The sequence below is a fragment of the Anneissia japonica genome, unplaced genomic scaffold, assembly GCF_011630105.1.
Source record: "Anneissia japonica isolate Jap-2015-1 unplaced genomic scaffold, ASM1163010v1 scaffold21_len1647178_cov195, whole genome shotgun sequence".
NCBI lineage: Eukaryota > Metazoa > Echinodermata > Crinoidea > Comatulida > Comatulidae > Anneissia > Anneissia japonica.
The window spans coordinates 346,071-373,176 of record NW_022750455.1 but is presented as its reverse complement, the minus strand read 5'-3'; the positions used below and the strand labels follow the sequence as shown (position 1 = coordinate 373,176).

The 27,106-nt window shown below is 32.7% G+C and overlaps 1 protein-coding gene and 1 long non-coding RNA gene across 3 annotated transcripts in view; both read right to left on the bottom strand.

Annotated features, from left to right (window-relative positions):
* LOC117121402 overlaps positions 1–5,023 on the bottom strand; it is a 30,736-nt gene extending 25,713 nt beyond the window's left edge. Inside the window, exon 1 of the long non-coding RNA XR_004447544.1 lies at positions 4,968–5,023. This is a non-coding gene — a long non-coding RNA (uncharacterized LOC117121402). The remainder of the gene's footprint in view (positions 1–4,967) is intronic.
* Positions 5,024–17,061: 12,038 nt separating this feature from the next.
* Positions 17,062–25,791, bottom strand: LOC117121380 (F-box/WD repeat-containing protein 4-like). 2 transcript variants are annotated; one of them, XM_033266565.1, is made up of 9 exons: positions 25,669–25,791; positions 24,981–25,175; positions 24,068–24,163; positions 23,142–23,324; positions 22,312–22,542; positions 21,640–21,705; positions 20,624–20,761; positions 19,643–19,784; positions 17,062–18,887 (listed from the first exon to the last, which is right to left on the bottom strand). In XM_033266565.1, exons 2-9 carry the CDS (start codon positions 25,169–25,171, stop codon positions 18,777–18,779), a joined length of 1,158 nt encoding a protein of 385 aa, XP_033122456.1. In that variant the 5' UTR covers positions 25,172–25,175; positions 25,669–25,791; the 3' UTR covers positions 17,062–18,776. The 2 variants fall into 2 exon arrangements, with proteins under 2 accessions (XP_033122456.1, XP_033122457.1); XM_033266566.1 differs by lacking the exon at positions 25,669–25,791 and adding an exon at positions 25,435–25,655.
* Positions 25,792–27,106: the final 1,315 nt, after the last annotated feature.

The window sequence follows — 27,106 nt, the reverse complement described above, 5'->3', positions numbered from 1 at the left end:
GAATGTGGGTTTCCCTTTTTTGCTATTCCTTGTCTTGTGTTTTGTTTTTTGGTGTTTATTTTCTAATTGCTAATCACATTATGCACTTTTTTGTTTATATGTAAATGTTAAATATCAATGTTACTTTCCTTTAGTACATAATAATGCAACTTTATTTAGTGTCAGAAAATTATAAAAAAAAAACTATTTAATAAAAATAAAAGATTAATTAATAAAATAAATATAAGTCAATGAAGTGATCAAGAAAAAAACAAATCACAGTTGGTCAATATGACATCCATTAATCACTACACTCCTCTATCAACATAGGACTTTAAATTGCTGTCGTTAATATTAAAGCCCAGTGAGAAACGGAAACGAAGAAAGGCTCAGAGAAATAGCAGCTGTCCTGCCTCAGTTAAAAACAAGTTAACTCCAACAGGGAAAAGTTCAATATTAGCCACAAGTATCTGGAGGGTATTCTTAGCCCTGTCTTTCGTTTATTTACAAACTGGAATTATCTGACACTGGAATGAAAATAAATTTGTAGTAGAAATATATTAAAGTGATCATGTGACACAACATGACACAGAGTAAATATGCATGATGAAAATGATGATGATGATGATGATGACAGTGATGATGACAGTGATGATGACAATGATGATAATCATTTGACAATGATGATAATCATTATGGCAATGATGAAAGTGATAGTGAATAAGATGATGGAGCTGATGATAATGATCATCATGATAGGAGTGATGAGGATAATGACTCTCAATAATGGGGATACTGATTATTATGATGAAGGTGATGACAAATGGCACCAGTGGATTTAAATATGCTTTTTAAATATCTAAATTGTCATAGCCTCTGTACTAAGCAACCCCTGACTAAGCCTACTACTAGTTGGGAAGATTTTCCCCACCTCCACGTTCTAAGGGAAAACTATGGCGATAATAGTATCAAACTTTAAGAACAATAAGAAAATTTATGCCACATTCCAGTGAGTACAAAAAAACCACAACTATTGCAAAATATATATTATGTACACATTAAAACCATTAATCAACCCCCCGCACAAAAAGTAATCTTGATAAAAAATGTTTCCGAAATCATTTAATCTTCCATGATAGAATGTTACAGGATTAATTATATTAAAATTTGCAGATGTTAGATAGAAATATGCCACAGAACAATTAATATCACATAATCTAAATGAAAGAGATTTTCGTTTCCGGGCTTGAATATTTGATACAGTTAGTAAAATGTAATGTGTAACTCACTTAAGGGTATGCAACAAGGTTTTGAATGACATAATTCCATACATTATTTATTAAAGCTAGACTTGTTTTTACCATGTTGCTTACTTAAGCCAGGCCATGGAAAAAGCAATGTGACAAGTGGCAGATCGTTTCTATGACTCTTCAGTCTGCCATCAATAATCAGCAAACGGTGTTACGCCGTCCAGCAGTGATAGACTCCTCGGCCGAGGTTGTACGACGTAGTAAGCCCTGCTTAATTATAGTTGTCTTAAAGAAACATAACAAATATAGGCCTACCGGCATGAACTTCCCTACCAAAATAATTTTTAAGATAAATTATTGTTTATTTAATATTATATTTCAAGAAATTGTAATCAATATGTAAAAGACAATCAAAGGTATATCAGAAAATTATCTCCTCCCCACTCCACTCTGGTTTATGACTAAATTAACAAAATATGATATTGCACTGAATTGCATCAAACCAACAAAAATATAAGCTGAATCAAAAAATATCTACAAAAAAAAAGAAGTAATTAACAATCATAAATTTTGTGTTCCATTTACCACATTCAAACCCACACTCAAATTGTGTATTTTTTCATCTGGAATTATAATCAAAACTCCCACCCAATATTTTGTTACGTCCATTATTTCCCCCTACACCTAATTTTTTTTTTTTTTTTTTTTTGCTAAAGAATTGTAGAAATTTCTTTGATGTTTTGTAGTGTGAACTATATTTCTGGATGTATTTCGATAGCATACTTGACAAGCGTATTTGAAGAAATCACTTAGGATAACTTATGGTCCAAATATTATGCGATAACACAATAATAAGCTCTGAGCATTAATGTTGAAATTTCATTGTTTGTGAGTTAAAACAGGAAATGAGTTTTTCGCATCTCTTCTTTCTCCGGTGAACTGAACTGTGACTTGTGTTAGTTTGAGCAGTCAAGCAAGACATACGATGAAATTTTGACAGCAATATTTTGAATACAGTATCGCAAAATGGTGATTGCGTTTTATATATATGCCATGCAGAAAAAAAATGATTTATCTAAATTAATTTCTTTTGGATTATGCTCTATGCAAGTGACCTTTCCAATAGTGCTTTAACTAGGGCATTAAAATTGTAAACATATCAAATTGTGGAAAAAAATAACAAGCCATAAAAATCAACTGATTAAAAATCGACAAACATTATTTTTAAATATCAGAATTTATTATTATATATTTATTACTTGAATTTTTCCTTTCTTACCTTAAGCTGATTAAAAGGCTTAGCCTTCTGCAACGAACCTATTTTTCAGTACTTACTCAAAATTTATATTTTGTTCAGCATATTATGGAATTTGCAGCAAATGCGTAGAAAATAAAATTGAACCTGAATTGAATTGATAAAAACAAAATTATCACCAACAAATTCATGGTTCATGGGGAGTGAAGTTTTTTTGGTGGTTAGAAACTGCAAGGTTTGGAAAGGTTACAATCTTCGAATTTGACTAATTGTAAATTTTTACTTCACTATAATTTACATTATAATTAAATAGCTTAGTGGTAGATAACCATTTATATGATGAAAATAGATCTGTTTATACATGCATAAAGATACAGATAAAGGCAGCGTCACTGTGCTGAATTATATGGGCTTGGACAGTGACTACTTCAGCAGCAGTAGAGAGGCACTTAGTTCACATCATTCGACGACGATAAGGGCAGAAGTGACCCAGCACTGGGGTAACCCCCCCCCTCAACTCTTCTGAAAGATGCAATTGGTTCTTCAAAGCGCACACAATCCATATGTGTACACTGGACCTCCTGTTTTAAGTCCTAATCCGAGAAGACTTGGTTCTACTAACCGTACCCTGGGCGAGGAGCAGCTAGGACCAGCACCGATTGTCCCTGCCTTACCTTTCAGTCACTCGACTCGCCTTGCATGCATTATGTATATTTTCTATTTCTATTGCAACTATGTCATTTTTGCATAATTACAATTTACAAAAAAACCCATGCTGGATGTCGAAAAGAAAGAATCCCCACTGACAAGAAGAATTTTGAAACAAAAAAAAATTAAGATGTAAAAATCAGATGAAAAAATACACAATTTGAGTGGGCAAGTGAGTAATGGAACACAAAATTTATGATTGTTAATTCCTTTTTTTTTTTTGGATTGTAGATGGTTTTTGATTCAGTTTATATTTGTGTTGGTTTGACGCAATTTAGTGCAATATTAAATTTTGTTAATTTAGTAATAAACCAGAGTAGAGTGGGGAGGAGATAAGAAACTCTAAAAATAAGATAAGGATTTAGTTATAGAATTGAATTGTGTTGAAATATAAGATATTGTAATCTTTTCTAACTTACTGAGTGTAAGACATTAAATTTGGCCACACCACTGAAATACCACTTCAGATATATAACAAACCTCATAGACACCCCCCTCCTCAGCCAGGAAACTCTGATCTTTGGCACACAAGTCACTATATAAATTATATCGTGTTTAGAATAGGTATGGAGATTTAGTTAAATGTTGTATTAAGAATCTTAAATATAATCACTATAAGAATGATTAATCTCACTAAAGGGAACAATATTATAGCACCACTGTTGTACATAAGATAATTGTCCACTAAATCATATTTAACATAATTCTGATCAATGCTATAATGTTTTACTTGTGTCTAGTATTAAGTATTAAACTTGAACAATAAAGAATAATAATAAATCAGTAAGAATAATAAGCAATGAATATAGGAATATTATCATTAATATGCACGTTTTTATGGTGGATTTTCTCGTTCTTATTTTCAAATGAAAGTAAATATTTAGTTATAAAAATAGTGCAAGCATATATCAAGGAATAATAATGATATATTGCAACTCTTTCAATTAAAAATAGACATTTCCTGAGTGTCAATCAAACAAGTAACCAATCAGAACAGGCCTAGAAATATGCGCGTGTCCTACAAACATACTGGTTAACCCACAAATGCACATTTTGTGTGTAATTGTTATGTTATGTTGTATTGGAATGGGCACTAAATAAAGTAAAAGTAAATTGTTTTTTTTACACTCTCATTTTTGTGGGGCCTTAGCAACAGTATCCAAGGGGCGGGGCTTAGCGGAAAGGTCAAAGGTTCACTGAATATTTCTGAAGAATTTTAACTACAAATAGTTTAAACATAAATTAAGGAATGAGAAAGAATTCCAAAGTAATAATAGCGATGTAACGTATTATTTATACTGCAATTTGCAAATTAAAACTGTTCACAGGTACTGTGTACAGTATAAATCATTAAATCTTTAATTATATAAACTAAATAGAAATCATAATAATTTGACCCATGCAACAGAAGTACGAGAAGTGAAAGTAAAAATTGATTTATACAAAAAATCAAACATTCAAATCAAAAATCTATACATTGCAACACTATTTTTGGCCATTATAGTAATCGAACAATTACGCTTTGGCTTTTATGTGTACTGAGAATGGCCTTATAGGTACCTGTCACCCAATGTAATATAAAGACTTGTCCAGGCTATCAAATTTTATTTGACAAAAACATGTGACATACCTAAATATGGTCATGATGACATCACATCATGACAATATATAGTCACATCATGACTATATATGGGCATACAAAATGTTTTTGTCACAGGAAATTTGATAGTCTAGACAGAATATCACATATTTTATGTATTTTGTGAATATAGTACCTTACGGTCATGATTAAAAGTTGACTTTTAAAGCAATCCTCTTGTGCCTTTCTATACTGTTTGCCTGGAAATGAATAAAAAATAAAAAAATAATTTATTAAGGCCATAATTATGATTATTTTCATTTTATTTACTTTCACTTCATGATTTATGAAACAAAAATACACACCAATAAAATACAATGTTGGTAATGTTTATACCGAAATGGCAATTTAACCTTATTTATGTATCTCAAAGATTGTTGGATAAATAAATAATAAATCTTTGGAATAATTGTTTGTGTAGGATAGGGAAGGTGTGTGTACATGTGGTACAGGTTTTGTCTGTGTGGGTGGATAGATTAGTGGGCAAGAATAGTATATGGGGTTTATGAGTAAGGCTTATTACATAAATCAGTATTCAAATACAATAATAAATCAAAGATATAGAAATTCAGAATGAAATAGAACAGCTCATCAACGTAGGTCACAAAAAGCAGGCTTATTAAGACAAAATTCTTTAAATAGAAAATGTTTTCTACCCAGGCCGTTGAAGGAGGAGGAAGCCCACAGTACTGATGTATATGCTTATCTATGCCAGGCCTAGAACATATGAATATGTAATGAGAACCCATGCAGAAATAATCTCTTGAGCTTATTGGGTTATAATGCTTTTAATTATTTCCTTAAACTTTTCTTCACATGTCTATAGCTTTTGTTCAATGTTGTGTTTTATATGTAATATCAAATATTTTTAATCATATTCAGTTTTGGAACCTGAACTCTGCTGGAAAATTTAAGCATGTTTTAAATAAACATTCAAATCTTGCATTAAAATGAGCCCACACACACATACATCCCCTTGGTTATCTTTGATGAAAGACATGATTTCCTTTTGCCTCTTGGAAAAAATTGAGAAACCACACAACGAAATGAAGTTAAAAATACTTGCGATTAGCCATGGGTTATGGAGTTAGCAGTGCATATAATGAGAAAGCCAAGACTCGAAAAACCACAAGCGTACGACTATCTTCAGACATACAGCTCCCCATGAGGATGGGAAACTGTGAATGGAATAGGCGTGACTCGTAGACAAGAGCCAATTGTTGCCTTTGCTGATAATCTAAAGAAATTTATTTCCTTACATCACAAAGAAATGAGCTATCGTGATTCATGTAGTTTTTTTTACTTCTAGACTAGTTAAGTGGTTTACCATCTAAGGGTTGACTAGACCAGGAAAGTACAGTCTACCCACCCTTCCATCCCTGTCTATAAAGGATGTATTAATAGGCCTATAGATTGTCTATACCTTTCCTACTCTAGTGTTATATATACACCCTTCACACCCAAGACTTATTTTACAGTAGTAAAATGTGCACCCTTCAATCTCTGAGGATTAAAGATGTTTAGCATCAAAGATCAGCGAATGTGAATCAGCGCGAGGACAAGTACGTGTCAAGTGTCAAATTGACGTCAGTATATCTCAAGTCTAAACTAGGGCTGTAGCCTTTTTCACCTAACCCCATCTATCAACAGCGCAGGCAGGGGGAGTTCAAACTAGCTGGCTTGTTTATAGGACATTACTGTTTATATGCCTTTACTTTATGGCTGTATATCATTATAAAATTTTGACAAATTAAAAGAAAGTTGAAAATCATTATTGAACAACATTTAAATGTCTTATTTTCCATTTAATTATTAAAGTAACTTGATTAACATAAAATGGGTAAAAATGTATATTATACTATTTATTCGAATAAATGCCCCAGAGCGTTTATTGTTGAGAAGGGTTTTTGAGGGAAGTTTATTCGAGGGATGCGTTTATTCGAGGGAAGCATTTATTTTTTTTGGTGTTCACTGTGAATGTGGAACACACAAAATTACCATCAAAATGTATTACTGTGTGATCATAAAGACATTGATTCTAACCAGGTTAGAAAAAAGAAGTAGAGTAGAACATTTATAGAATATGTTGTGAATGATTATGTTGCTTCCATTACATTTGTTTACATTCATGTACAAAGGGGGGGGGGGGGGGGGGGAGCGGCATTTATTCAAGGGGGGCTTTTGGCAAATGAGGCACTAGAAGGGCATTTCTACTTCTGCTAGGTGTTTATTGGAATAAATATGGTAATTTACAATTTATGACCAAATAAACAATGCTACAAAATATAATAAAACATTACTTTTATTTTATAATCCTATACCATTTTAAAATTTGAAAGGAAAGAAGAAAGCTTTAAATTTTTTACTTTTAATTTACTTATCAGTAAAATGAATACATTATTAAAATCCATGGACAAACAATGAAATGTACAAAAATATTTTTACTCTTCGATTCCTAATAGGTTTACTATCCGATTTGCAACAAGTGTCTAATTTGATGGTTTATTTCAAGCAACAAATTACCAGACAAACATGTAGCTAGCAACAAGGGACAGGACTTTGTCTGCTTTGCATGACATCAAGGCATTTGGCTTAATTTATAGTCTGCCAAACTAAAAAGAACAATAGCATTCCAGTTTCTTGTGGCAAACCCCCAAATCATAAACCACAAGAATTCTTTTTGGAGATCATAATTCCTTTCCTCAAAATTAATACAATATAACATGTCTTAAATGGAACATCTGGTGGACTTTCCCCACCTGTTACCCCTCTCGGTGACACTCATTGAACCCTCTATAATCTCCTATTAAGACTATGATCTATAAATAGTAGTAACATACTCGGAGAAGAATCACCCATCAGATACAATTTAGTATCTTAAATATTAAATCCCATGTGGTTACTTTAGTCATGCAAGATTTAAAGTTTATGTAAACCTACTTTTGGCATATCAGCAGATTCATGTCTGACATGTAAGCAGATAATGTTTGATAAGACTTATGATGAATAGAGCTTTGTCCAACTTCTTCAGACAGACACTTTGATTTAACCATGGACCTATTTGCTACTCACTATTTTGCCAACAGCTTTTGGCTATGCTCATCGTAGGGGCAGCTACGTATTGTAACCATTACGGTGTAGCAATTTTATGGAAATCAAGCTTTAGACTTAAGCATTTTTGTTGTTATTGTTAAAATCTACTTATTAAAATACAATTATTATATTTTAGTATATATTTTGATCAGATAATTTATGTGCAACTGATAATTTACATAATACAATATGTTACAACCATCATTATAATTATAGTACTTTATACTTCTTTTATGCCCGCAGGCTTTTATTCAATAAGTAGGAGTCAGGCCATTTCAACATTATTAAAAACATAAATAAAAATTAAGCAAGGGTGTCTAAAGTAGTTCTATGATTAGCATAATACACATATTTTCATAAATTACTGACAACATTCACATCGCTGAACCAAAACCAAAACCAAACCAAAACCAAACCAAACCCAAACCAAAGAACCAAACCAAACCAAACCAAAAAACCAAAGAAGTGAAATATTGAAGTATTTTTGTTAAAAAATGTGGCAGAATGTTTTTTTTTTCTGATTTCACTAAAACAGGGACAAACTATTTTATCTAATAGGCCTAATAATAAATATGCTCACCCATCCACTTAAAAAGTGTTCAAGGTACTAGAAAAGGAAACATGAATAAACTGGAAATAAAAAGCATGGAAATTAACTAATGAAATGTCCTAAAGTTTAAAACAAGTATAAAATAAGCAGAATAAACCAGCATCACTCTGTTTACCAGTCCTTTGACGCCCTCAAGGAGGGCTCACTGGTTCACAACTCACAAAAGCTCTAATGGCGCTGGTGTCTGACTGTCCTAGCCCAGTTGAGCAGCTTAGCTCAGTCGGCTAATCTGGTGGTAGCCACTGTGTGTGCGCTGAACCGTGGAGATCTCTAGGTCCCCGGTTCAATTCCCATCGCTGCCTCTCCTTGTGTTTCAGCTACAAGTTACAATAGCGCACCGTCTTTCGGATGAGACGTTTAAGCCTTTGGTTCCATGTGCATTTATGGCCCATGTGCACGTTAAAGAACACAGTACACTCTTCGGAAAAGAGTAGGGGATTGTCTCCCGGTGTACTGTCCAATCACCACCAGAAGGACCCCCCTGGAAATAAGTCTTCTTCTAGACTCTCGTGGGCTATCCTTGGTGTTTACACCGAATAAATCCAATCCAATCCAATCCAATAGCCAATTCAAACAAACGACTAAGTGACACAACTTGCATAATTCACCCATCTACTTTTTTTCTACCTCTAATTCCAAATCACACAATTGCAAAGATACTTTTGTATTTAAAATCAATATTTTGTATTAAATAGGCCTATCATCTATTCTGAATGTATGCTTAAACATTTTGTCAGAATACAGAAATTTATAGTACAATATTGTACAGTAATATTTATGTTAGTGATTTTGATTAAACTTATTTGAACAGTAATATAGTGAGTTATAGTAGGCTCTGGTCAAATTGTAATATAGCCTTTGTCTCTCTTTGGTGCATTCAACAACTTATGACTTTCACTCAAACAGCGGGACTACCAGATCAGCCAGCGAGATTCAATTCAAACAGTCAGTGGTCCTTACATTGCTGAGGAATTTCTGATGACTTATTAATTAGTTAATGACTCTATTTGACTTAAAGGGGAGTCCTAAATGAATGCCTGGTCGCATTCCGATATTATGATTGTTATATCTTATTAATAACATATCAAGCCTATAGGCAGGATTTCTAAAGGTGGTTTAAAATTTTGACAAAAGGGAACTTTGAGTCAACACCTACTCTGTACCTCAGTCTCAATGTTGTTAGAGAATAGCAATCTAATTATAGTTAATTTCCTCCATGCAAATGGTTCTTTTTACTAATAATTTGTTATTTCTGAAAAAGTAGGATTCTTTTAAACCCCTCAAACCCCCCTCCCCCACTGGCTTGGGATAACACAGAAAAATAGGGATAAAGCTGACAAGGTTTTTGGGAACAATTTCTATAAGGCCTATTTTTGGTAAAAGTATGCAGTTTTTCAGAAATTTAACTTTAAAGTAGTTAATAATATTATAGCACATTATTTGATTTCCTTTGTATTAAAACTCTTCTGTTGTGAGCCCAGGTACATTTAAATCTAAAATAAAATCACAGGGTATATTTGTTACAATATTATGTTACATTAATGATAAATTAGTCTCCAACCATTACCATTACCATAAATTATATTCAAAACGACAATCAACAACAATCTAATCTGACACTCTTTAAATACAGTGTTTCCCCAAGTAAAAACCAGCATCACATAAAAAGATTTACAGGTCGCAGAACAGCATCAATTATTGAAAAAGGGCAATCGCTACCTCTAGCTATAGCTTTGTTGTGGGGGTGATATAATGATTTCTATAGAAACTGAAAGTTTAAACAAATTTAGCTGATAAATTAAATTATGTACATGTACGAATATCTGAAAGAAAAAAAGAAGAATTATATTATCTATTGATAATTTGATTTGACTAGTACAGCAAATTGTAAAGTATAGCTGTAACAAATGGTAGCAATTAATAATGAAAAAATTAACGAATGAATGTATTCAACAAATTAGATTTGGCAATAATGGGAGAGAATTCTAAAAGATTTGACATTTGTACCAAAACACTGTCCTGACACTAAACTGTTGAATATCTGCGACTAAATTTGAATTGAAAATGGATGGAATCACAGAAACATTCCAATAAATTTCATGCAATTCTTGTAACTCTCCATTAAGGTTATGCACCTCTACGGATTCTAGAAATCAAACGATATATTAGCTTGTTATGCTCTTGTTAATAGCAAAAGCACAGTTTTTTTTTATGCTGCTTCTTTGAATTATGATATATTCAAAACAAATTCTGTTTCTTCAAACCCCAAAAGGGATGCGAAAAGAACTGCAGGACTCGGAGGAGTGTTTATTTTTCCAAGTGGCCAAAAGGAAAATTAAAGAGCTGACTCAGAGACACAAAGCTCGCTCATAAATTCAGAGACAAGAAAACAAACAATTAGCACCATTAATGGGTAACGAAGGATGTTCTCTAGGTTTATGTCACCTTTAATTCCTCGCATTGATTTCGCATCTGATGTGAAGCTTTTATTTCCATTTGCTTTTTAAAGATATACTCTCTCTACTTGGTGATTCATCATGATCCATGTTTAATCTAAAGTTCATGGGTGTATGCAAGGGGGGGTCGGGGAGGTCGTTTGACCCCCCACCCCAAAAAAAAATAAAATTCAAAAGTCCATATTTTTTCAAAAACATTTTTTCTATGGCCTTTTTCACAATGACTTAAATTAAAAAGCATTGATGAGGTACCAGCAATGAGTCCAAAGACCTTGCAAATTGCGTGATGTAATCTATCTCAATTCCAGCAATTCTGAAACTGAGCCTGCCATCCGCTTGAAGCTGGTGACACTGTAATCAATTTTCCTGTCTCCCACTGAAAAGGTCCAAAAAATTATGATCGTGACCCACTCAGAAAAAATCTTGGATACACCCCTGAAGACTAAAGATTTTTTTTGTTCAGACTAAAAATTTTATTTGACAAAAGCCTGACATGCCTAAATATGGTCATGATGACATCACATCATGACCATATATAGGCACATCATGACTATATATGGGCAAACAACAGTTTATTGTCAAAGATAAATTTGATAATCTAGACAGGGCTTAATAAACAGTACCTTACTTGAAATGTACATGGACCCAACATAAACAGATAGAAAGTATGATATTGAAGGAAGTTAGCCGTTTACACTGTTGAATAAATATAATATAAATCATCAAAGGTACATATACAGTGTATATGTACCTTTGATGATTTATATTAGATAAAAAGTATATTATATATCTATATTGACATCATAAACTTTAAAAATAAAATTCAATATTTGTCTAACATTATATATTAGATCGGTTATTATACTTCTATGCACATAATTTCTTCCTAAACTTTAAATAATCTCATATTTCTCATACAATTAAACCAGTAATTAATTTTAATTCACTCCAACTCATATTTTTGTAGGCTACTGATTGTCACAAGTTAAATTCAGTTTCATATATTTGAATTGACTGATATGTTAAAATATTTAAGTAAGTTATTAACCTACATTAAATACATGAATGGGAAAAAATTGCCCTTAAATTGATCAAATTTGTTTTATTTATATACTTTGACTATGGTGGGTTTATGTAAAACAAATCCATCAATTCAGCCATTGGCTGCCAAGGAATTTTATTTTGCCACTATTCTTACAGTATATGTCTGATATTGAGATATAATTATGCTACGGATGTTTGTAGTAAAAAAAAGTCTGTAGAATGTCAGTGGAGTCTAGGTGGATAATATATTCTAAAACACTGACCAGTCCTTAATATCAGGACTCCCACCAGGAGTTCGTCCCTAGCCTCTGCCAAAAATTGTGAGATCCCCTGCTGGACAGATTTGTCTCCCCCTCCCCTGAATATTTATCTCTGAGACAACAGATTTGACGATTTGCACATTTCTCTTGTGTTCTATAATCTTAGAAAAGTAAAGTGAAGAGGAACTTTACAAGCAAGCAAGCTGTACCTTATAATGGATTAGTCTTCATATTTATAACAGAACATTTAACATCTGGAATTAACCTAGCGAACTGTGAATCCATTGTCAACAACAAACAACCTTACAACATTAACGACACACAGATTAACTCGTAGACAAAAAGCTAAATACATTATAATTTCGAACATCATTGCCAAGATGAGAACATTCCAAATAAGAATATAATTTCTTTAACTTATAAATAATTGCATCGTCATTACTATTAAATTTCTGCAAACAAATTGCATTGGATCAATGAATGGAGGTACCAACGGCCAAGAGGCTTAAGCACAACCTTTCCACAATCTTGATGATAGCAAATTATGTTACACAGCAACCGGTCTTAAGTCATTTTTATATCCCCAATGTATACATGGCCGTAGGCACAAGATCAACTCATTTACATTTTTGAGGTTAATGTAGTTTGCGAGAAGCATGAATTTAAAATAAACAGAAATACATGAGAAACTTTAGGGTACATAGTTTCAATATTCCGGAATTGCAAAAATAAAAATTCTGAACCTAAGCCTTTCATCTCAAGGTTCAATCATCATTAAATGTTTCAGTAATTTCCCCTTGGATCGCCTCTCTGAAGCCTCTCACATTCGTCACAGTGACTGGTTCACTTCGTATGAATATTCTTGGCGACATATTAGGAAAGCCCCCAGGCAGGTAATTTTTGGCACCTTTCAAAAACCTCTCATTAGGCAAACTCATTTTCAGACATGATTGTTGTTTCTAGTCAATCTATTTATGAGTGAACAGGCACTGCATAGGCACTGCATATTTTTTTCTCCTCACAAAAGAAATAATATGTAAGAATGTCCCACTTATATTAATCAAATTTTAAATTTACATTGAATAAATGTTATAAGATCACTTTTATTTTTCTAATCTACCTCAACGGTTTGGAATTAGAGGCCAACATTTTTTTGAGAACACTATCATTGGCATTTACTTTACACTATCTACTTTATGACTTAATCTAAAATATCCAGTTAGCGGCTTCATGACACAAATATGAGCGATACAGTAAATACACAATTATTAAAGTTATGTAAACCTATTTTTAGACAATAGACTTTATTTCTATAAAGTAACGGACCCCTTTCAGGGTATGAGAGAACATTCAACTTCTTGGTAACAGGAAAAAAAAAAATAATATAAATATATAAAATTAATAAGGGGTAAAGCTTGAAAACAAAGAAATCCTAAGAGAAACAACAGAGGGAGCTATAGCACTATATAATTGTTCATGTGTATGTTTTATATACACAGGAATATTAAAAAAATTCCCAATGTAATCTAGCAGGGGTGCTGCTAGCCGATTGTCATTTCGACCTACCAGGTAATTATACATTTGGGTGGAGAGACAACATGAATAAAGTGCCCTTATCAAGGAACACAAACAAGAGGTAAGTCTACAATTCAAAACCCCTTCCTTTACCCCATCTTGCATGCACAAGCACCCACTCAACAATTTCTAAACTGTAAATTTATTCAGAATCATTACACTTGATTGATCTTTATCCTCTTATAAAGTGACCCACAGATTGTTAAGGAAATATTTAACCCACACAGATAATTAACTTAAAATCAAAAAGGTATATGATATGCAAGGTTACTTAAAAGTAACAGGTGATATTCTTCCCTTGAGTTAACCTTGTGGACTTTTTTTTAGCATACAGTATACGTAAAGCAATGATACACGTGTACCTACGATTTGAAACATATGTCTTCCATGCAGAACTCTCAGTACACACACAATACATTAGATTTCTACTTTCTAAAATTAATCAAAAGTCAATTAAGCAGAATCGGTATAATATGCTGTAGCTGTTGGCCTACAGTTCACAACCTTGGTGCCACTAATTAATTTATGCAAAATATTTGTCAATTTGGAATTGTAAAGTGGAAGATGATAATGAGGAACGACAGGTTTATATGATATTTGTTAATTAAAATTTAAGTGACCATACTTTTATAGTTCCTGTACAAAGAATTTTCATCAATAAATATTAACCTATTTTATGTGAATATTTTTATATACTTTATCCACAGCTACTAGAAAGATTATCATTGGCTGTCATTTACAGACTGGTAAAGAAGTTTTAAAATAAACAAAATTATTTTAATTGCAAAGAAGACTTTTTATTCCATTCTACTGAGCTCCGAAACTAAATGAAAATAATCTAAAGCAAAAGTCCAGACTATCAAAACTGAAAAGTATTTTAAAATAATTTTAAAAAATACAAATCTTAATAATAAACTATTGATTTTGGAGTCTTTGGAAGTTGTTTTCTCAAAACCTACATTGCTGATATCCAATGAATGAACTTTGATAATACTCAACCAATTTCCATCAAATAAACACTGTTTTAAAGAAGACTACTCCCAGAATCTAAAAACACCAACAACTCAATTTTGAACTTTTCCTACAAACGGAGGGTTTTGCCAGAGCCGGTCACATATATGGGCATACAACAGTTATTTTTCAAAGAAAATTTTATAGCGTAAACAAAGCTTAAAATCAAAGGTGTCATAGCAAGAAAAATATTTGCTTAAATTTCATTGTAACTTTAAAATGTAAAAATACCTCACAGGATTTTAAGATGACATTACATCATGACTATATATAGGCACATCATTACTATATATGGGCATACAACAGTTTTTTGTCGAAGAAAATTTCATAGTGTAAACACAGCTTAAAATTTGATTTTAAGATAAAACTATCATCATTCTTATTAAAAATACTTGCAGCAAACAATTTAATTTGTGTGTGTCATGCTCAGCAGAAGCACAGCTAAAAGGTTAACATACCCTTGCAGCCCTCAAATGAAAATGGCCATGAGCTTACAGGCAAGTCAAACATAGTTTACTAATTGTGCATTGTAAACAGATTTTAATTTGGGTATAGTTGCTGACATCCATCGAAGCACAGAATCCATAGACTTCAACTGCAAATAAACTTTCTAACATTTCATCTTTATTTCAGCCTTGAAAACTTACAATTTATAATAAATTACATGTCAGTAATGATGATTTATTATATTCTATAATTGGAAAAGATCTCGATAAATTAGTTGTAAAAGCATTGAAAACTGTGGGTTAGCAATTGAGGCACCCAGTCTATCGAACATGGAGGAAGCTGCTCGGTAATGCAGTGGTATAAAGAAACACCAGCATTACTGATATACGAAGAAAAGTGAATTTAGCTCATAGGTTCTGTGGGGGCCAAAATCATGACGGATTACACTCCCACTCTGCCTATTTAGGTGGTGTAATTTGGCTTGGACAGCAATTGGCAATTCTCATAGGGAGCAGAATTCCCAGACATTGATAAGCCTAAAGCCCTGTTTAGACTTAGACATTGATAAGCCTAAAGCCCTGTTTAGACTTAGACATTGATAAGCCTAAAGCCCTGTTTAGACTTAGACATTGATAAGCCTAAAGCCCTGTTTAGACACCAAATTTTAATTAACAAAAACATGTGAAATGCCTAAATATGGTCATGATGACCATCACATCATGACATTTTTGGCATACAACATTTTTTTTTTTTTTTTTTTTTGTCTTTTTTTTTTTTTTTTTTGTCAAAGAAAATTTTATAGTGTGGACGAGTGGTGGCTCCAGATATTTGCCGACAAGGGGTCCGACATGTCCGCCAGGTGTCTCAACCAAGGGGGCCGACATGGGTCCCAACCAAGGAGGCCGACTAGAACCTCGGTCTGAGCCCCGAATAAAAAATCCCTGTTAGGGTTCGCTGGGAGAGTTTTTATGGTCCACATTATGCTTTCAGACCTCAATATATGAGAGTGGCAATCAAAATAACATTACTGTATTTGGAAAGGCAAGTTGTAATTTTTTTAAAATTTTGATTCGACAACCTTGTGGCGTCGGATGACAGGGATCCAGATGGGGGTGGGGAATTCCCTCCCTGCCCCCGCTTGCACCACCAGTGGTGTGGACAGCTGGCGCGGATGCAGACGGCGCGATCGCACCCCTCTAAATTGTATTAATCCTGTATTGTATTGATATGAACATAGGCCTAGTACCGGTAAGATTTTTAAGTTATGAAAGTGCAATTTCCAGGTACCTCAGCCCATATTCTCAACATTTTTGTGTCCCAATTAGTCTCGTTTTCCTCATTATAAAATAATTATAAACATATTTACAAAGCTAGGGGGCTTCTACATTATTCTTTTGGCCTACCACTACACAACACATCTTAAGACCAGGCTATGCACTGCCTTGGAAGCACATGTTGACTAAGCTACGGTATGGTGTGGTTAGCCAAAATGATTCTGCTTTTCCTAGTTAAGTCCATGCACAACAGCAATCTCTCCCAGCTTTTATGAATATCAAATACACTGGATAATCAGAATTTAATATAATTTAATAATAATGTTATTTTTGTTTTTAATCGTATTCATAGAAAACTTACGTATATACTTCAGATATGCATTGAAACTGCAGGACTTCCACTGTGCCTACTTAAGTTTGAGGTCAAAAAACTTTATAGACAATAGAGGGCAGCAAACAGTTTTCTATTCTTAACACGGGGCAAAATACAAACGTCAATTATTTATTCATTTTATTCAGTAAACCATTTACACAATCAAAATTGGCTATGTTAAAGTGAGCACTTATAATAATTTTAGTTCAATTTTATTAGTTCTAAACTGACTATACATCTTCGATAGAGGTACAGTAGTCCATGACAATAGACAAATGAAAGTTGGATGAAGGTTATTACTATTACAGTACTGTAAATTATGACCATATTCAATCAAATTACTGATCAATGACGTAAAAATCTAATTCTTAAAATGTCGATGAAATAAATATCACAACACCAAAATGGATGTTTTTCTGTTAATAAGATATATCTCAAAAATAAATAATTTTATTTATCTGAATTTTAACTGCATAATACACTTCACAACTTGGAAAAATATATTTTGAAAGTGACCTATATCTGTAATCCCTGATTAAATTTCATTTACTTTTGCACTTGCAACTATTTAAGGAATAACATTAATAAAATATATATCTATAAATGAATTACAAACTTGTCACAATAAGCCAATTCATAGTTGAACTACACATGCCCGTATCGAAGGTTGTGTGTATGTTTGTTGAAAATATAATAGAGTACTACAATGCCAACCTGCCTGCGATATGCACTTCAGACCCTTGTAATATTATCGTAATATTTCTGTTACAATTAGTACTGGCTCATGCCTAAACGAAGCAGGTACGCTCCCGCTACAGAACCCTATATGCGGGTCGGGCATATCAACGATAAAATCATCTACTCTACTCTGCAATACTTTTTTTTATGGACATTACAATGAATTTTGAAATAATATAAGAAAAACTAGTTAACTTTTTATTTTTATTTAAAACTTTTCTTGCATACTTTTGATACGTAAATTAAGTTAAGTGCTAAAAGTGGTTTTCAAGAGTTTCAATTTCTAAATTTGTTAAAGTTTATTGCTTTATTTTACTTGGATTCATTTATTTTTCATTACTTAACTACAATGTGCTCTGTTTATTTTTATTATTGTTGAAACAAAGGATACCTTGATAACCTTTTGTAGATTTGAAAGTTGCAAGGTATTTTCTTCTTCTTTTACAGTGAACAGCCAGACATCAATGGCAGCAGAGCCAATGGTGATGGCAGGATCTTTTTGTGGCGGTAGACCCCATTATGATGGCAGGACTCATTGTGGTGGTACGATCCTTTGTGGTGGTAGAACCCATCATGATAGGCAGGACTCATGGCGATGACATGACCTTTGTGGGAGTAAAATTCATCATGATGGCAGGACTCGTTTTTGTAGCAGGATCATTTGTGGTGGTGGCAGAACACATCATGATGGCAAGACTCATGGTGATGCCATGATCCATCATGGTGCCAGAACCATTGTGATGGCACAAATCATTGTGGTGGCATGATCCTTTGTGGTGGTAGAACACATCATGATGGCAGGACTCATGGTGATGCCAGAATCCACCATGGTACCAGAGTCATTGTGATGGAATCATTGTGGTGGCAGGATATTTTGTAGAGGTAGGATACATATTGATGACAGGATTCCTGGTGATACAGGACTCACAGGAATTCTCACAGCATTTTCATTCTTTCACACAACAGTTCCTTTTTACTAACTGCACATAAAATTTATAGATTGCACTTTTACCATAAACACAAGGAAATCAATTTCTAAATGTTCATCTACCATGCATCGAATATCAGCAGAAGTCCAGAGTTTGAATGGAATGTGCCAAGCTCACATAGAGATGCTTTAGGTTGAATTGCAAAGAATAAACTGATCCACTTTTGTTGCCGCCAACATAAAATTTCTGAAGTAGAAAATGAAAGAATGACAATTATATATAAGGAACAAAATAATAATATAGTAAAAATAACACCCAATAATAATAATCAACAGTAATAAAAAAAAAAAGTCATTATAAAACAGAAATGTAAACTGCTGGTGTAAACTAATAATAATAATAATAATAATAATAATACCTTTGTACTTTTTTGCATAGACTGTTTTTTACGTTGATCTGTTTCTGATATGCAGTTAGTGACTTAATCGATCTTTTAAGTGAGTCATCTATACAGCCAAATTATTGATTTTTCTCAATATTGCCCCTTCCCCTTTCCCTAAACTGTAAACACAAGTGCACAATGTGCAGGAGTGAATTCATCACTCCGTAAAATGTGCTCAAGCATTGACCGCCTACATTGTCAATGCGCTTTGTCAGTGGATCTGATTTTGTTGCTGAATATATAGATTTATTTTTATTTATTTTTAAATATTTTTGAATATTTTATATTCAAAATTCGACTTTCTCAAATATGCAGATATACTGCCAACAAAACAAAACATAAGTATTTACATTATGTATAGTATTGATAATAATTGTTTTATTTCTTTAACTTAGTATTTACATTACGTATAGTATTGATAATAATTGTTTTATTTCTTTAACTTGTATCAATAATTTAAGAAGAGTTGAATAAACAAGGGTAAGACCATCTAGAGTATAGTGCACAGTGGTTATACCAACATTCTAGACCACAAAGCCCTTTTACTCTGAAAACTTACATGTATGCATTTAGTCATACGTTTGTCCCACAGTCTGACAACACCAAATCGACTGGAGCCTGTCGCTATCAGATAACCACCATTACTACGCAGACAATAAAGAGCGTTGTCGTCCATTTCCTCATATGCCCTGACACATGATCTAATAGATATATAACATTTTAAAATATGACAAAATATGCAATAAGGTATGTTATGAAGATAAAATCAAAACAAATGCATTATATCTATATAATATATTGTACTTCATTATAATTACCATTATTATGGTTAATATTATTGTTAGCTTAAAATCTTTATTCATTCTTCATAATCATATTATTGAATTTTATCATAATTACCAATATAAGTTTTACATAATATAATTGTTAGCTTAAATCTTTATAATCACATTATATATTGCATTTTATTCTAATTACAAATATTATGTTAAACATGATATTATTGTTATCTTAAATCTTTATTCATTTTTCATAATCATATTATATATATTTATATTTATTACGCCCGCTGCTGCCTTGAAATCTTCCTTAATTATATAAATTTAAAGCATTTATTAATCCTAACTAGACAGTTTACATTCATCAATAAAATGTTATTATTATTTTCTCCTCCGACTAAATGCTTTTGGCAAAATCATTGGATAAATATGAGAAAAAAATAATTTTTAATGTTTTTTGCGAACTCCTCTGACAGTATTTACAAAAAAAAAGTTCGCTAAGCAATGTGTAAAAAAAATGTTTGCCTGAGCACTTGATGATGTGGCAATATTTTCTGACTTTTCTGTCATTAAATACGATCTGTTCCTTGCACCTTGTCGCATTGCATACTCTATGGAATCACGTCCAGGCTTTAAAATATATTTATTATTATTATTATTATTAATTTTATCATTATCATCATCACACTTCCAAAAATATATTATTGACATAATTAATAATTTTTTCAACTTCTCTTTCAATTTTTATTTTGTCAACATACCGACTAGCCCTTGTATCCCAGATTCTTAAGTAAGTGTCGTATCCACAAGAGAGGGCAGTGTGAGGGTCCTCAAACTGAACGTCTAGAACACCAGCACCCTTCTGGAAGTTGCTGCCGAGTGTTACCATATGTTTACCACTGAAAGAGATCAGATGTTAAAAACCTCCAGCTAAACATCCTAGATGAAGCACAGGTGTCAGGAATAATTCCAAAACAAACATTAGTAGTTCATATTTGTTTTACTTTTATTTAGTACGACTGTATGTTAATATAATTATAAAACTTTTTTATTAAACAACAAATTAAAAGTTTTAAAATTAAATCACTATTCTACCAATACAGATGAATTTTCATTGAACTGCAGTACGTTAAAACAAACATAAAAAAACGACAATACTGTATGTTAATATTCTTATTAAACTTTTAACCTTTTGACAAACTAAATTTTTAAAATTAAATCACTCTTTTACTGCCACAGATGTATTTTAATGAACTGCACATGTTAAAATAAACATAAAAAATTACTGAAAACAATCACTTTGGGTTGATTATATATTTCTGCATTAAATCTTACAGTAACTTGCTTCTTCCCTAAGGGTCTCTTCGTGGCTGAGCTACCCGGTAAACCGGTAGCAGATACTATCGTCTGTCCACAACAGGGGCTGACTGGACCAGTACACCGGGGTAACCCCCCCTACTCGTCTCGATAGATGTATTGCGTTCTGTAAAGTGCACATGAGCCAATTGTGTACACTGGGCCTACAGTTTATAGTCCTTATCCAAGAAGAATTGTTCCGCCTTCAGAACCATAGGCGAGCTACCTGTACCATTCAAACCAGCATCGATATTATGGCCTTAACCACTAGGCCATCCAACTAGCCATGTTAGGCTTTCTCTACAATAACTCACAATGGTAGTGTATGTTTGGGTTGTCTTCTACCAGGCAAATAATATGGAGGTATGACTTGATATTAAACACAGAAGAGAATCAACAAATTTAAAATAAAAATTCTTACTTTTCGGTATTCCAGATATCTAATGGTTTGCGGTCATTAACACATGATGTACCTGTAATCATGTTTCTGAAATTAAATATTAAATAAACACAATAATAAAAGTAATAACATAATATAAAATAATAATAATAACATTTTATAACAATAACATGATTAAAATGTTATTAATATAACTATAATAAGATGAAAGGAATGGAATAAAAGAACTTAAAACTACTGTATATTTCAAATGAATTACAACTTATATAATAGCTATCTATTTACTTATCTATATAATAATTTATCACCTAGATTTATTGCACTTCTGACTGTAAAAGCACATAGAGGATGTATGTGCTATATAAATTCAATTATTATTACCATAAACATTATTAATATTAATAATAACAACATTAAGAATATCACACTAGTCTTAATGTAGAAGGGCTAAACATAAATATAAAATAACATTACCACACTGGCTGTCTACTATGACTATACTTGTGATTTACCCATATAAGAGAATGTTATGACAATATCATGCCCATATATGGCAGTGATAGGACAACATTAAGGCCACATATAGAGGAATTACAGAAACTTTTGGTTAGAACATAAAGATGCATTGGAATATGATGTAGGATTATGACGACTAAATTTTCAGATAATTTAAAATTACTGTGCATAACTTACTTGTCCCATGGATTAATAGCTACTGATAGCAGTCGATCTGGCATCTCACTTTCCAGTAAGCATTCGTCCCGATCCATTGACCACAACCTCCATGAGTGGTCAGCAGAGCCTGATAGGACCAGGCCATCCTGTGAATCAATGCAACTAACTTTGCATGAATGACCTATTAAACTGCGGATAAACTGGACATTTGGCCCTCTGGTCAGCTTCCATATGTTTATTTGGTGGTCCCTATTAAAAAAAAAACAATAAAATAAATTTATTACTACTTTGTAAATTGTGTTCAATATTTTTATGAAGACTGTAATTGTAGTTCGTCTTGACTGATAAAATAATGTCAACATTTCTTTCATGTCTTTCTCTGGAAATATCATGTAATGTAGTAAAATTTATATAGCGCTTTATACAAAAATCTCAAAGTGCTTGAGGCATGTACCAGCTCGTACAGTGACCTCCCTCTCCCCTAAGGGTCACTTCATAACTGAGCTACCTGGTGAACTGGTACCAACTACTCTTGTCTATCCACAACAGGTTCTTTACGGAGCAGTACACGACACCAGGGTTATCCCCTACTCATCTAGAATGATGTACTAGATTCTATAAAGAACAATTGTGTACACTGGGCCTACGGTTTATAGTCCTTATTCTAGAAGACTTGTTCCACAACTTGAACCATAGAAAAGTGTGTCTTTGGAAACAGATCTGATATTATGGCTGTAGGTTGCAGTACCCCTGCCTTAAATGTTTGGGCATTCTACACGAATGGCCGAGCATCATGGTATCATTATAATCATCTTTATCACCAAATCAAATGATTGTATATATTTTACCTTCCACCTGTGACAATATAACCATCATTTACAACAAAGTGACATATATCATAGGTGTGTTTGTTGCATATGAGGAGAGGGTGCCTAGAAAGACTACCGTTCTTCCTTATGTGGTAACAACGAAGACTTGCTCCATGACTCATATACAGGTGCTCATTTTGTAGCTGTAACCATGGCATCAACCTTTATTACATAAACAAAATAAATTTAAATGATAAGTGGCAGCACCCCAAATAACTGTTTTTGTTTAAGCTTAGAATTTATATCATGTAAAACTTAACTGGCTTCTAAATTATAGCAATATAATTATGATGGTTGTTTATATGTCTAATAAATTTCAATTCATTATTCTTTGATTAAAATAAATACCAGTAATTAAAATGTAATTAATGCAGGTTCAACTGAAATGATGACTTAGAAATGTAAGTTTAGCACATTTCTTAAATTATGACAGTGTTATTAAGAGAATTTTTTGCCAAGGGGGATATGTATTCAGAGCTGTCTGTCTGTCTGTTATTAAGATTACGCAAAACTAAGGAATGGATCATCATAAAATTTAGTGAAATGGTACATAGTAATCGAAGAAAGACACCATCCAATTTTTGGAAAAAAAGGTCAAAGGACAAGGTCACATAAATTTGTTTTTTTACCCTCAAGCATAAAAAAATTAATGGAATCACCCCACGTATTTAGGCAGCATGCACGAAATCAATGTGCCTGAATACGAAAGGCGATTCCATTATTTTCTTGAGGGTATTCTGCAGCACTAAAGAAAATAATGTGCCTCAACAGGACTGCCGATTCAATTATTTCATTGAAGTTATGCTGAATTTTCACCCATTAAGGAAGTCCTGCATATTGTTGGTACAGCACTGTATTCATGCACAGGGTGGAGGTATGTACTCTAGGCCTATGGAGTGACTTACTGTGATTTGAACTTCATTAGTTGCCTATCTGTCATCAATCCATTTTCCCAGTTTCTTGAAACTCTACATATTTCCTTCAGATTCAAACTTGGAAAGCTAAAGTCAAAAATCAAAACTACTCAATGAAGAATTAGGTTAAAAAAACACACATCTTCAAAATACTGTGGCACTACTGTAAGGCTTTTGGTTTCTAATCAAAAGATCTGGGCTCTGATGATGGGGGAACAGATACATGGCAGGATAGTGAAGTAGTATTTGGGTGGATTCATGGGGTGGGGTGGATTGGAGACAGGTTTGCACATCGTAGAGTCAAATGATTAGGTAACTTAAGCGTCATTACTAGCATTACGTCACACTACTACATGACACTACTTTGTTAATAAGCAATAAATATAGTAATACAGTATTATATTAAAATAATTGATGATGACAAAATACCGTAAAAACTCAAATTGAAGCCCTGGGCTTCATTTTTATGCAAACTTTGGATGGGCTTCTTTTCGAGGCTACTTTTGTAAAGTAAAGAGGGAGGGCTTCTCTTTAAAACGAATGCTGTAAATTTTGGAAATTTGTACTATAAAACATCAATCTATCTCATGGAGTGTATTAACTGGCGTTAAATTACCTGAACTATTTTTATAAACCAAGCGTGTTTTTAATTTATCTTGTTTTTAAAATTCATGTACAGTGTATGTACTGTACTATCTCGGAAAGAAGTATATGCTATCTTAAGAAGAGGCTAAATTTGCAAACTAGAGAGGGGGCCTTCAATTCGAGATGGCTTCTTCTTGAGATTAAGCCCATTGGGCTTCAACTTGAGTGAGGTATTACGGTAGTAATATGGAGGATAACAATAAAGTTGATTAAGATAATGATACAGTATTTACTATCTTTAAGAAACTATGAAACTTACTTTTCTTGGTTTCGAGAACATGACGCAAGAAGTCTCTTCTTATAATCATTTCTCCAAACTGCATCTTGGTTGCAAAAATTATGAAGTTGGCGACAGACTTGCGCAAGTCTTCCAAGGTCATTCACAGATAAATAGGACAAGATTAAGAACAATACATCTCTATTTAAGTTTAATAAGTTAATGGAAGCCATCCTTCTGCAAAATTTAAGTGGTTATATTGAATTATAGTAATTATTAAACATTCTTTTTATATTGTTGCATATCTAGGCCTAGACTAGAAGTTCAAAAACTAAGCCAAGCCAAAATCTAATTCCTAATAATTTATACTACTAGGCCTAGGCCTACCACTAGCATAAAACAATCCCATAAAGAATTTGTTTAACTTTGATATATAAAGCATGGAATACGACTTAAAGATAGAAGGGACTGAAACAGCAAAAACAGAATTCCTTACGATCACTTCCTTTCACCGCAAATCACCTGCCAGACACGTGGCAGTAGACACTGAACGCCGACTGAAAATAGTAACCTAGCTAGCCTAAGCCCAGGCATATCCATGACTACCGGTAAGTCTCATTCATGGCCTAGCCTAGCCTAGGCTTACACTATAAATGAGTGTTGTCACCAACAAATACAATTAAAAATATACTGAGATGTAAGGTATAAGTATACACATCAATAAACCTACTACACTATTAATGACAAAAGTTTAAACTTCGTGAAAGCTGGATTGTACTAGCCCGATTCCCTCAAGTAATGAAATAAACACCCGGTCTTGTTATTGTAGTTTTTGTTGAGTTGCGCAATAAATCAATACAAAAATATATACTCAAGCGCCGAAAATAGACAAGATCGTTAGATGGCGCTAGATATATTTTTATGCCGTCAAAATCTAGAATTTCTGCCTGTATTCGATGTTGTTTCTTTATCTTTTTTTTTTGAAAACTGTCTTCTTCACTTCTACCATTTTGATTTTTATTATCTAAAGCATATATTTGCAAAACACACCCAAAATAGAATATAAGAAGCGCGTCCGAAAATAACTTTGCATAAGGCTTAACCTAACATACTTAAATGATAAATCATAATATAATGAAATTAAACAATCTAAACATTTATTATATCACTATGATTAAGTTATAATCATGTTATGATAATGGAGCCCCCAATTATATTCATGGTCCCACAAAATAATGGGATTATTGGAAAAGGTGCATTTTGAGCCCCACCGTAAATTTGATATATAAAGCATGGAATCTCTTAAAATATGTTCCTAATTTACTTAAACACCACCACTAATACCACCCCAACTCACTTCTCTCCGCTCCTCTTCAAAAACACACAGTAACTCGTCCAAAACACTTTTTATTTCAAAGAGGGGCCGTACTATTTTCACTTTTAGTATGGCTTTTTGTGGACACTTTTTTTAGAGTGGGCATTTTCGATGTTTTAATCCGAAATGCTTCGCACAAAATTCACTAGCCTACTTTTCACTACACATGTTACGTTTCGAACACAGAAACCAAGCAACATTATGCCTATAAACCTTTTATTTTCATATAGTGACACTAAAAAAATGTGACAAATGTGCTTGTTTTCACTGCCCTTAAATTTATTTTTATTACAATTATTTCTGTACAGGTAAGTTTTTAAAAACTATATTATATTGTTATTATATTATTTATTATTATTTATATTGATGACGTTATTGTTATCATAACTTTCACTCTTCTTACTATTATTCTTAATGATATTCTTAGTGTAATGAAAATGGTCTCGATACAAGAATGGTCAAAGCCAATTAATAATAATAATAATAATTAACGTGTATAAGGCCAAAAAAAATGTTTGTTTGCCCTTCTTTTTAAAAAAAAAATGATAAATAGGGGCGGGTGGAAAAACATTTTCTTTATTAATTAATTTTTTTTAAATATCAGTACTCATCAGATGGAATAAAATAAAAAATAACCCACAGAGGCCTAGAATGGCAATATCTTACATCAAAAAACAACTTTAGACTAATTTGTAGGGCATCTGGCAAAAATAAAAATAAGTTCACTCACGTTTTTTTAAGTTGTAAAGAAAAAAGCTAAAAATTGTTTTTTTTTAAAGTTTTTTTGTTTTTC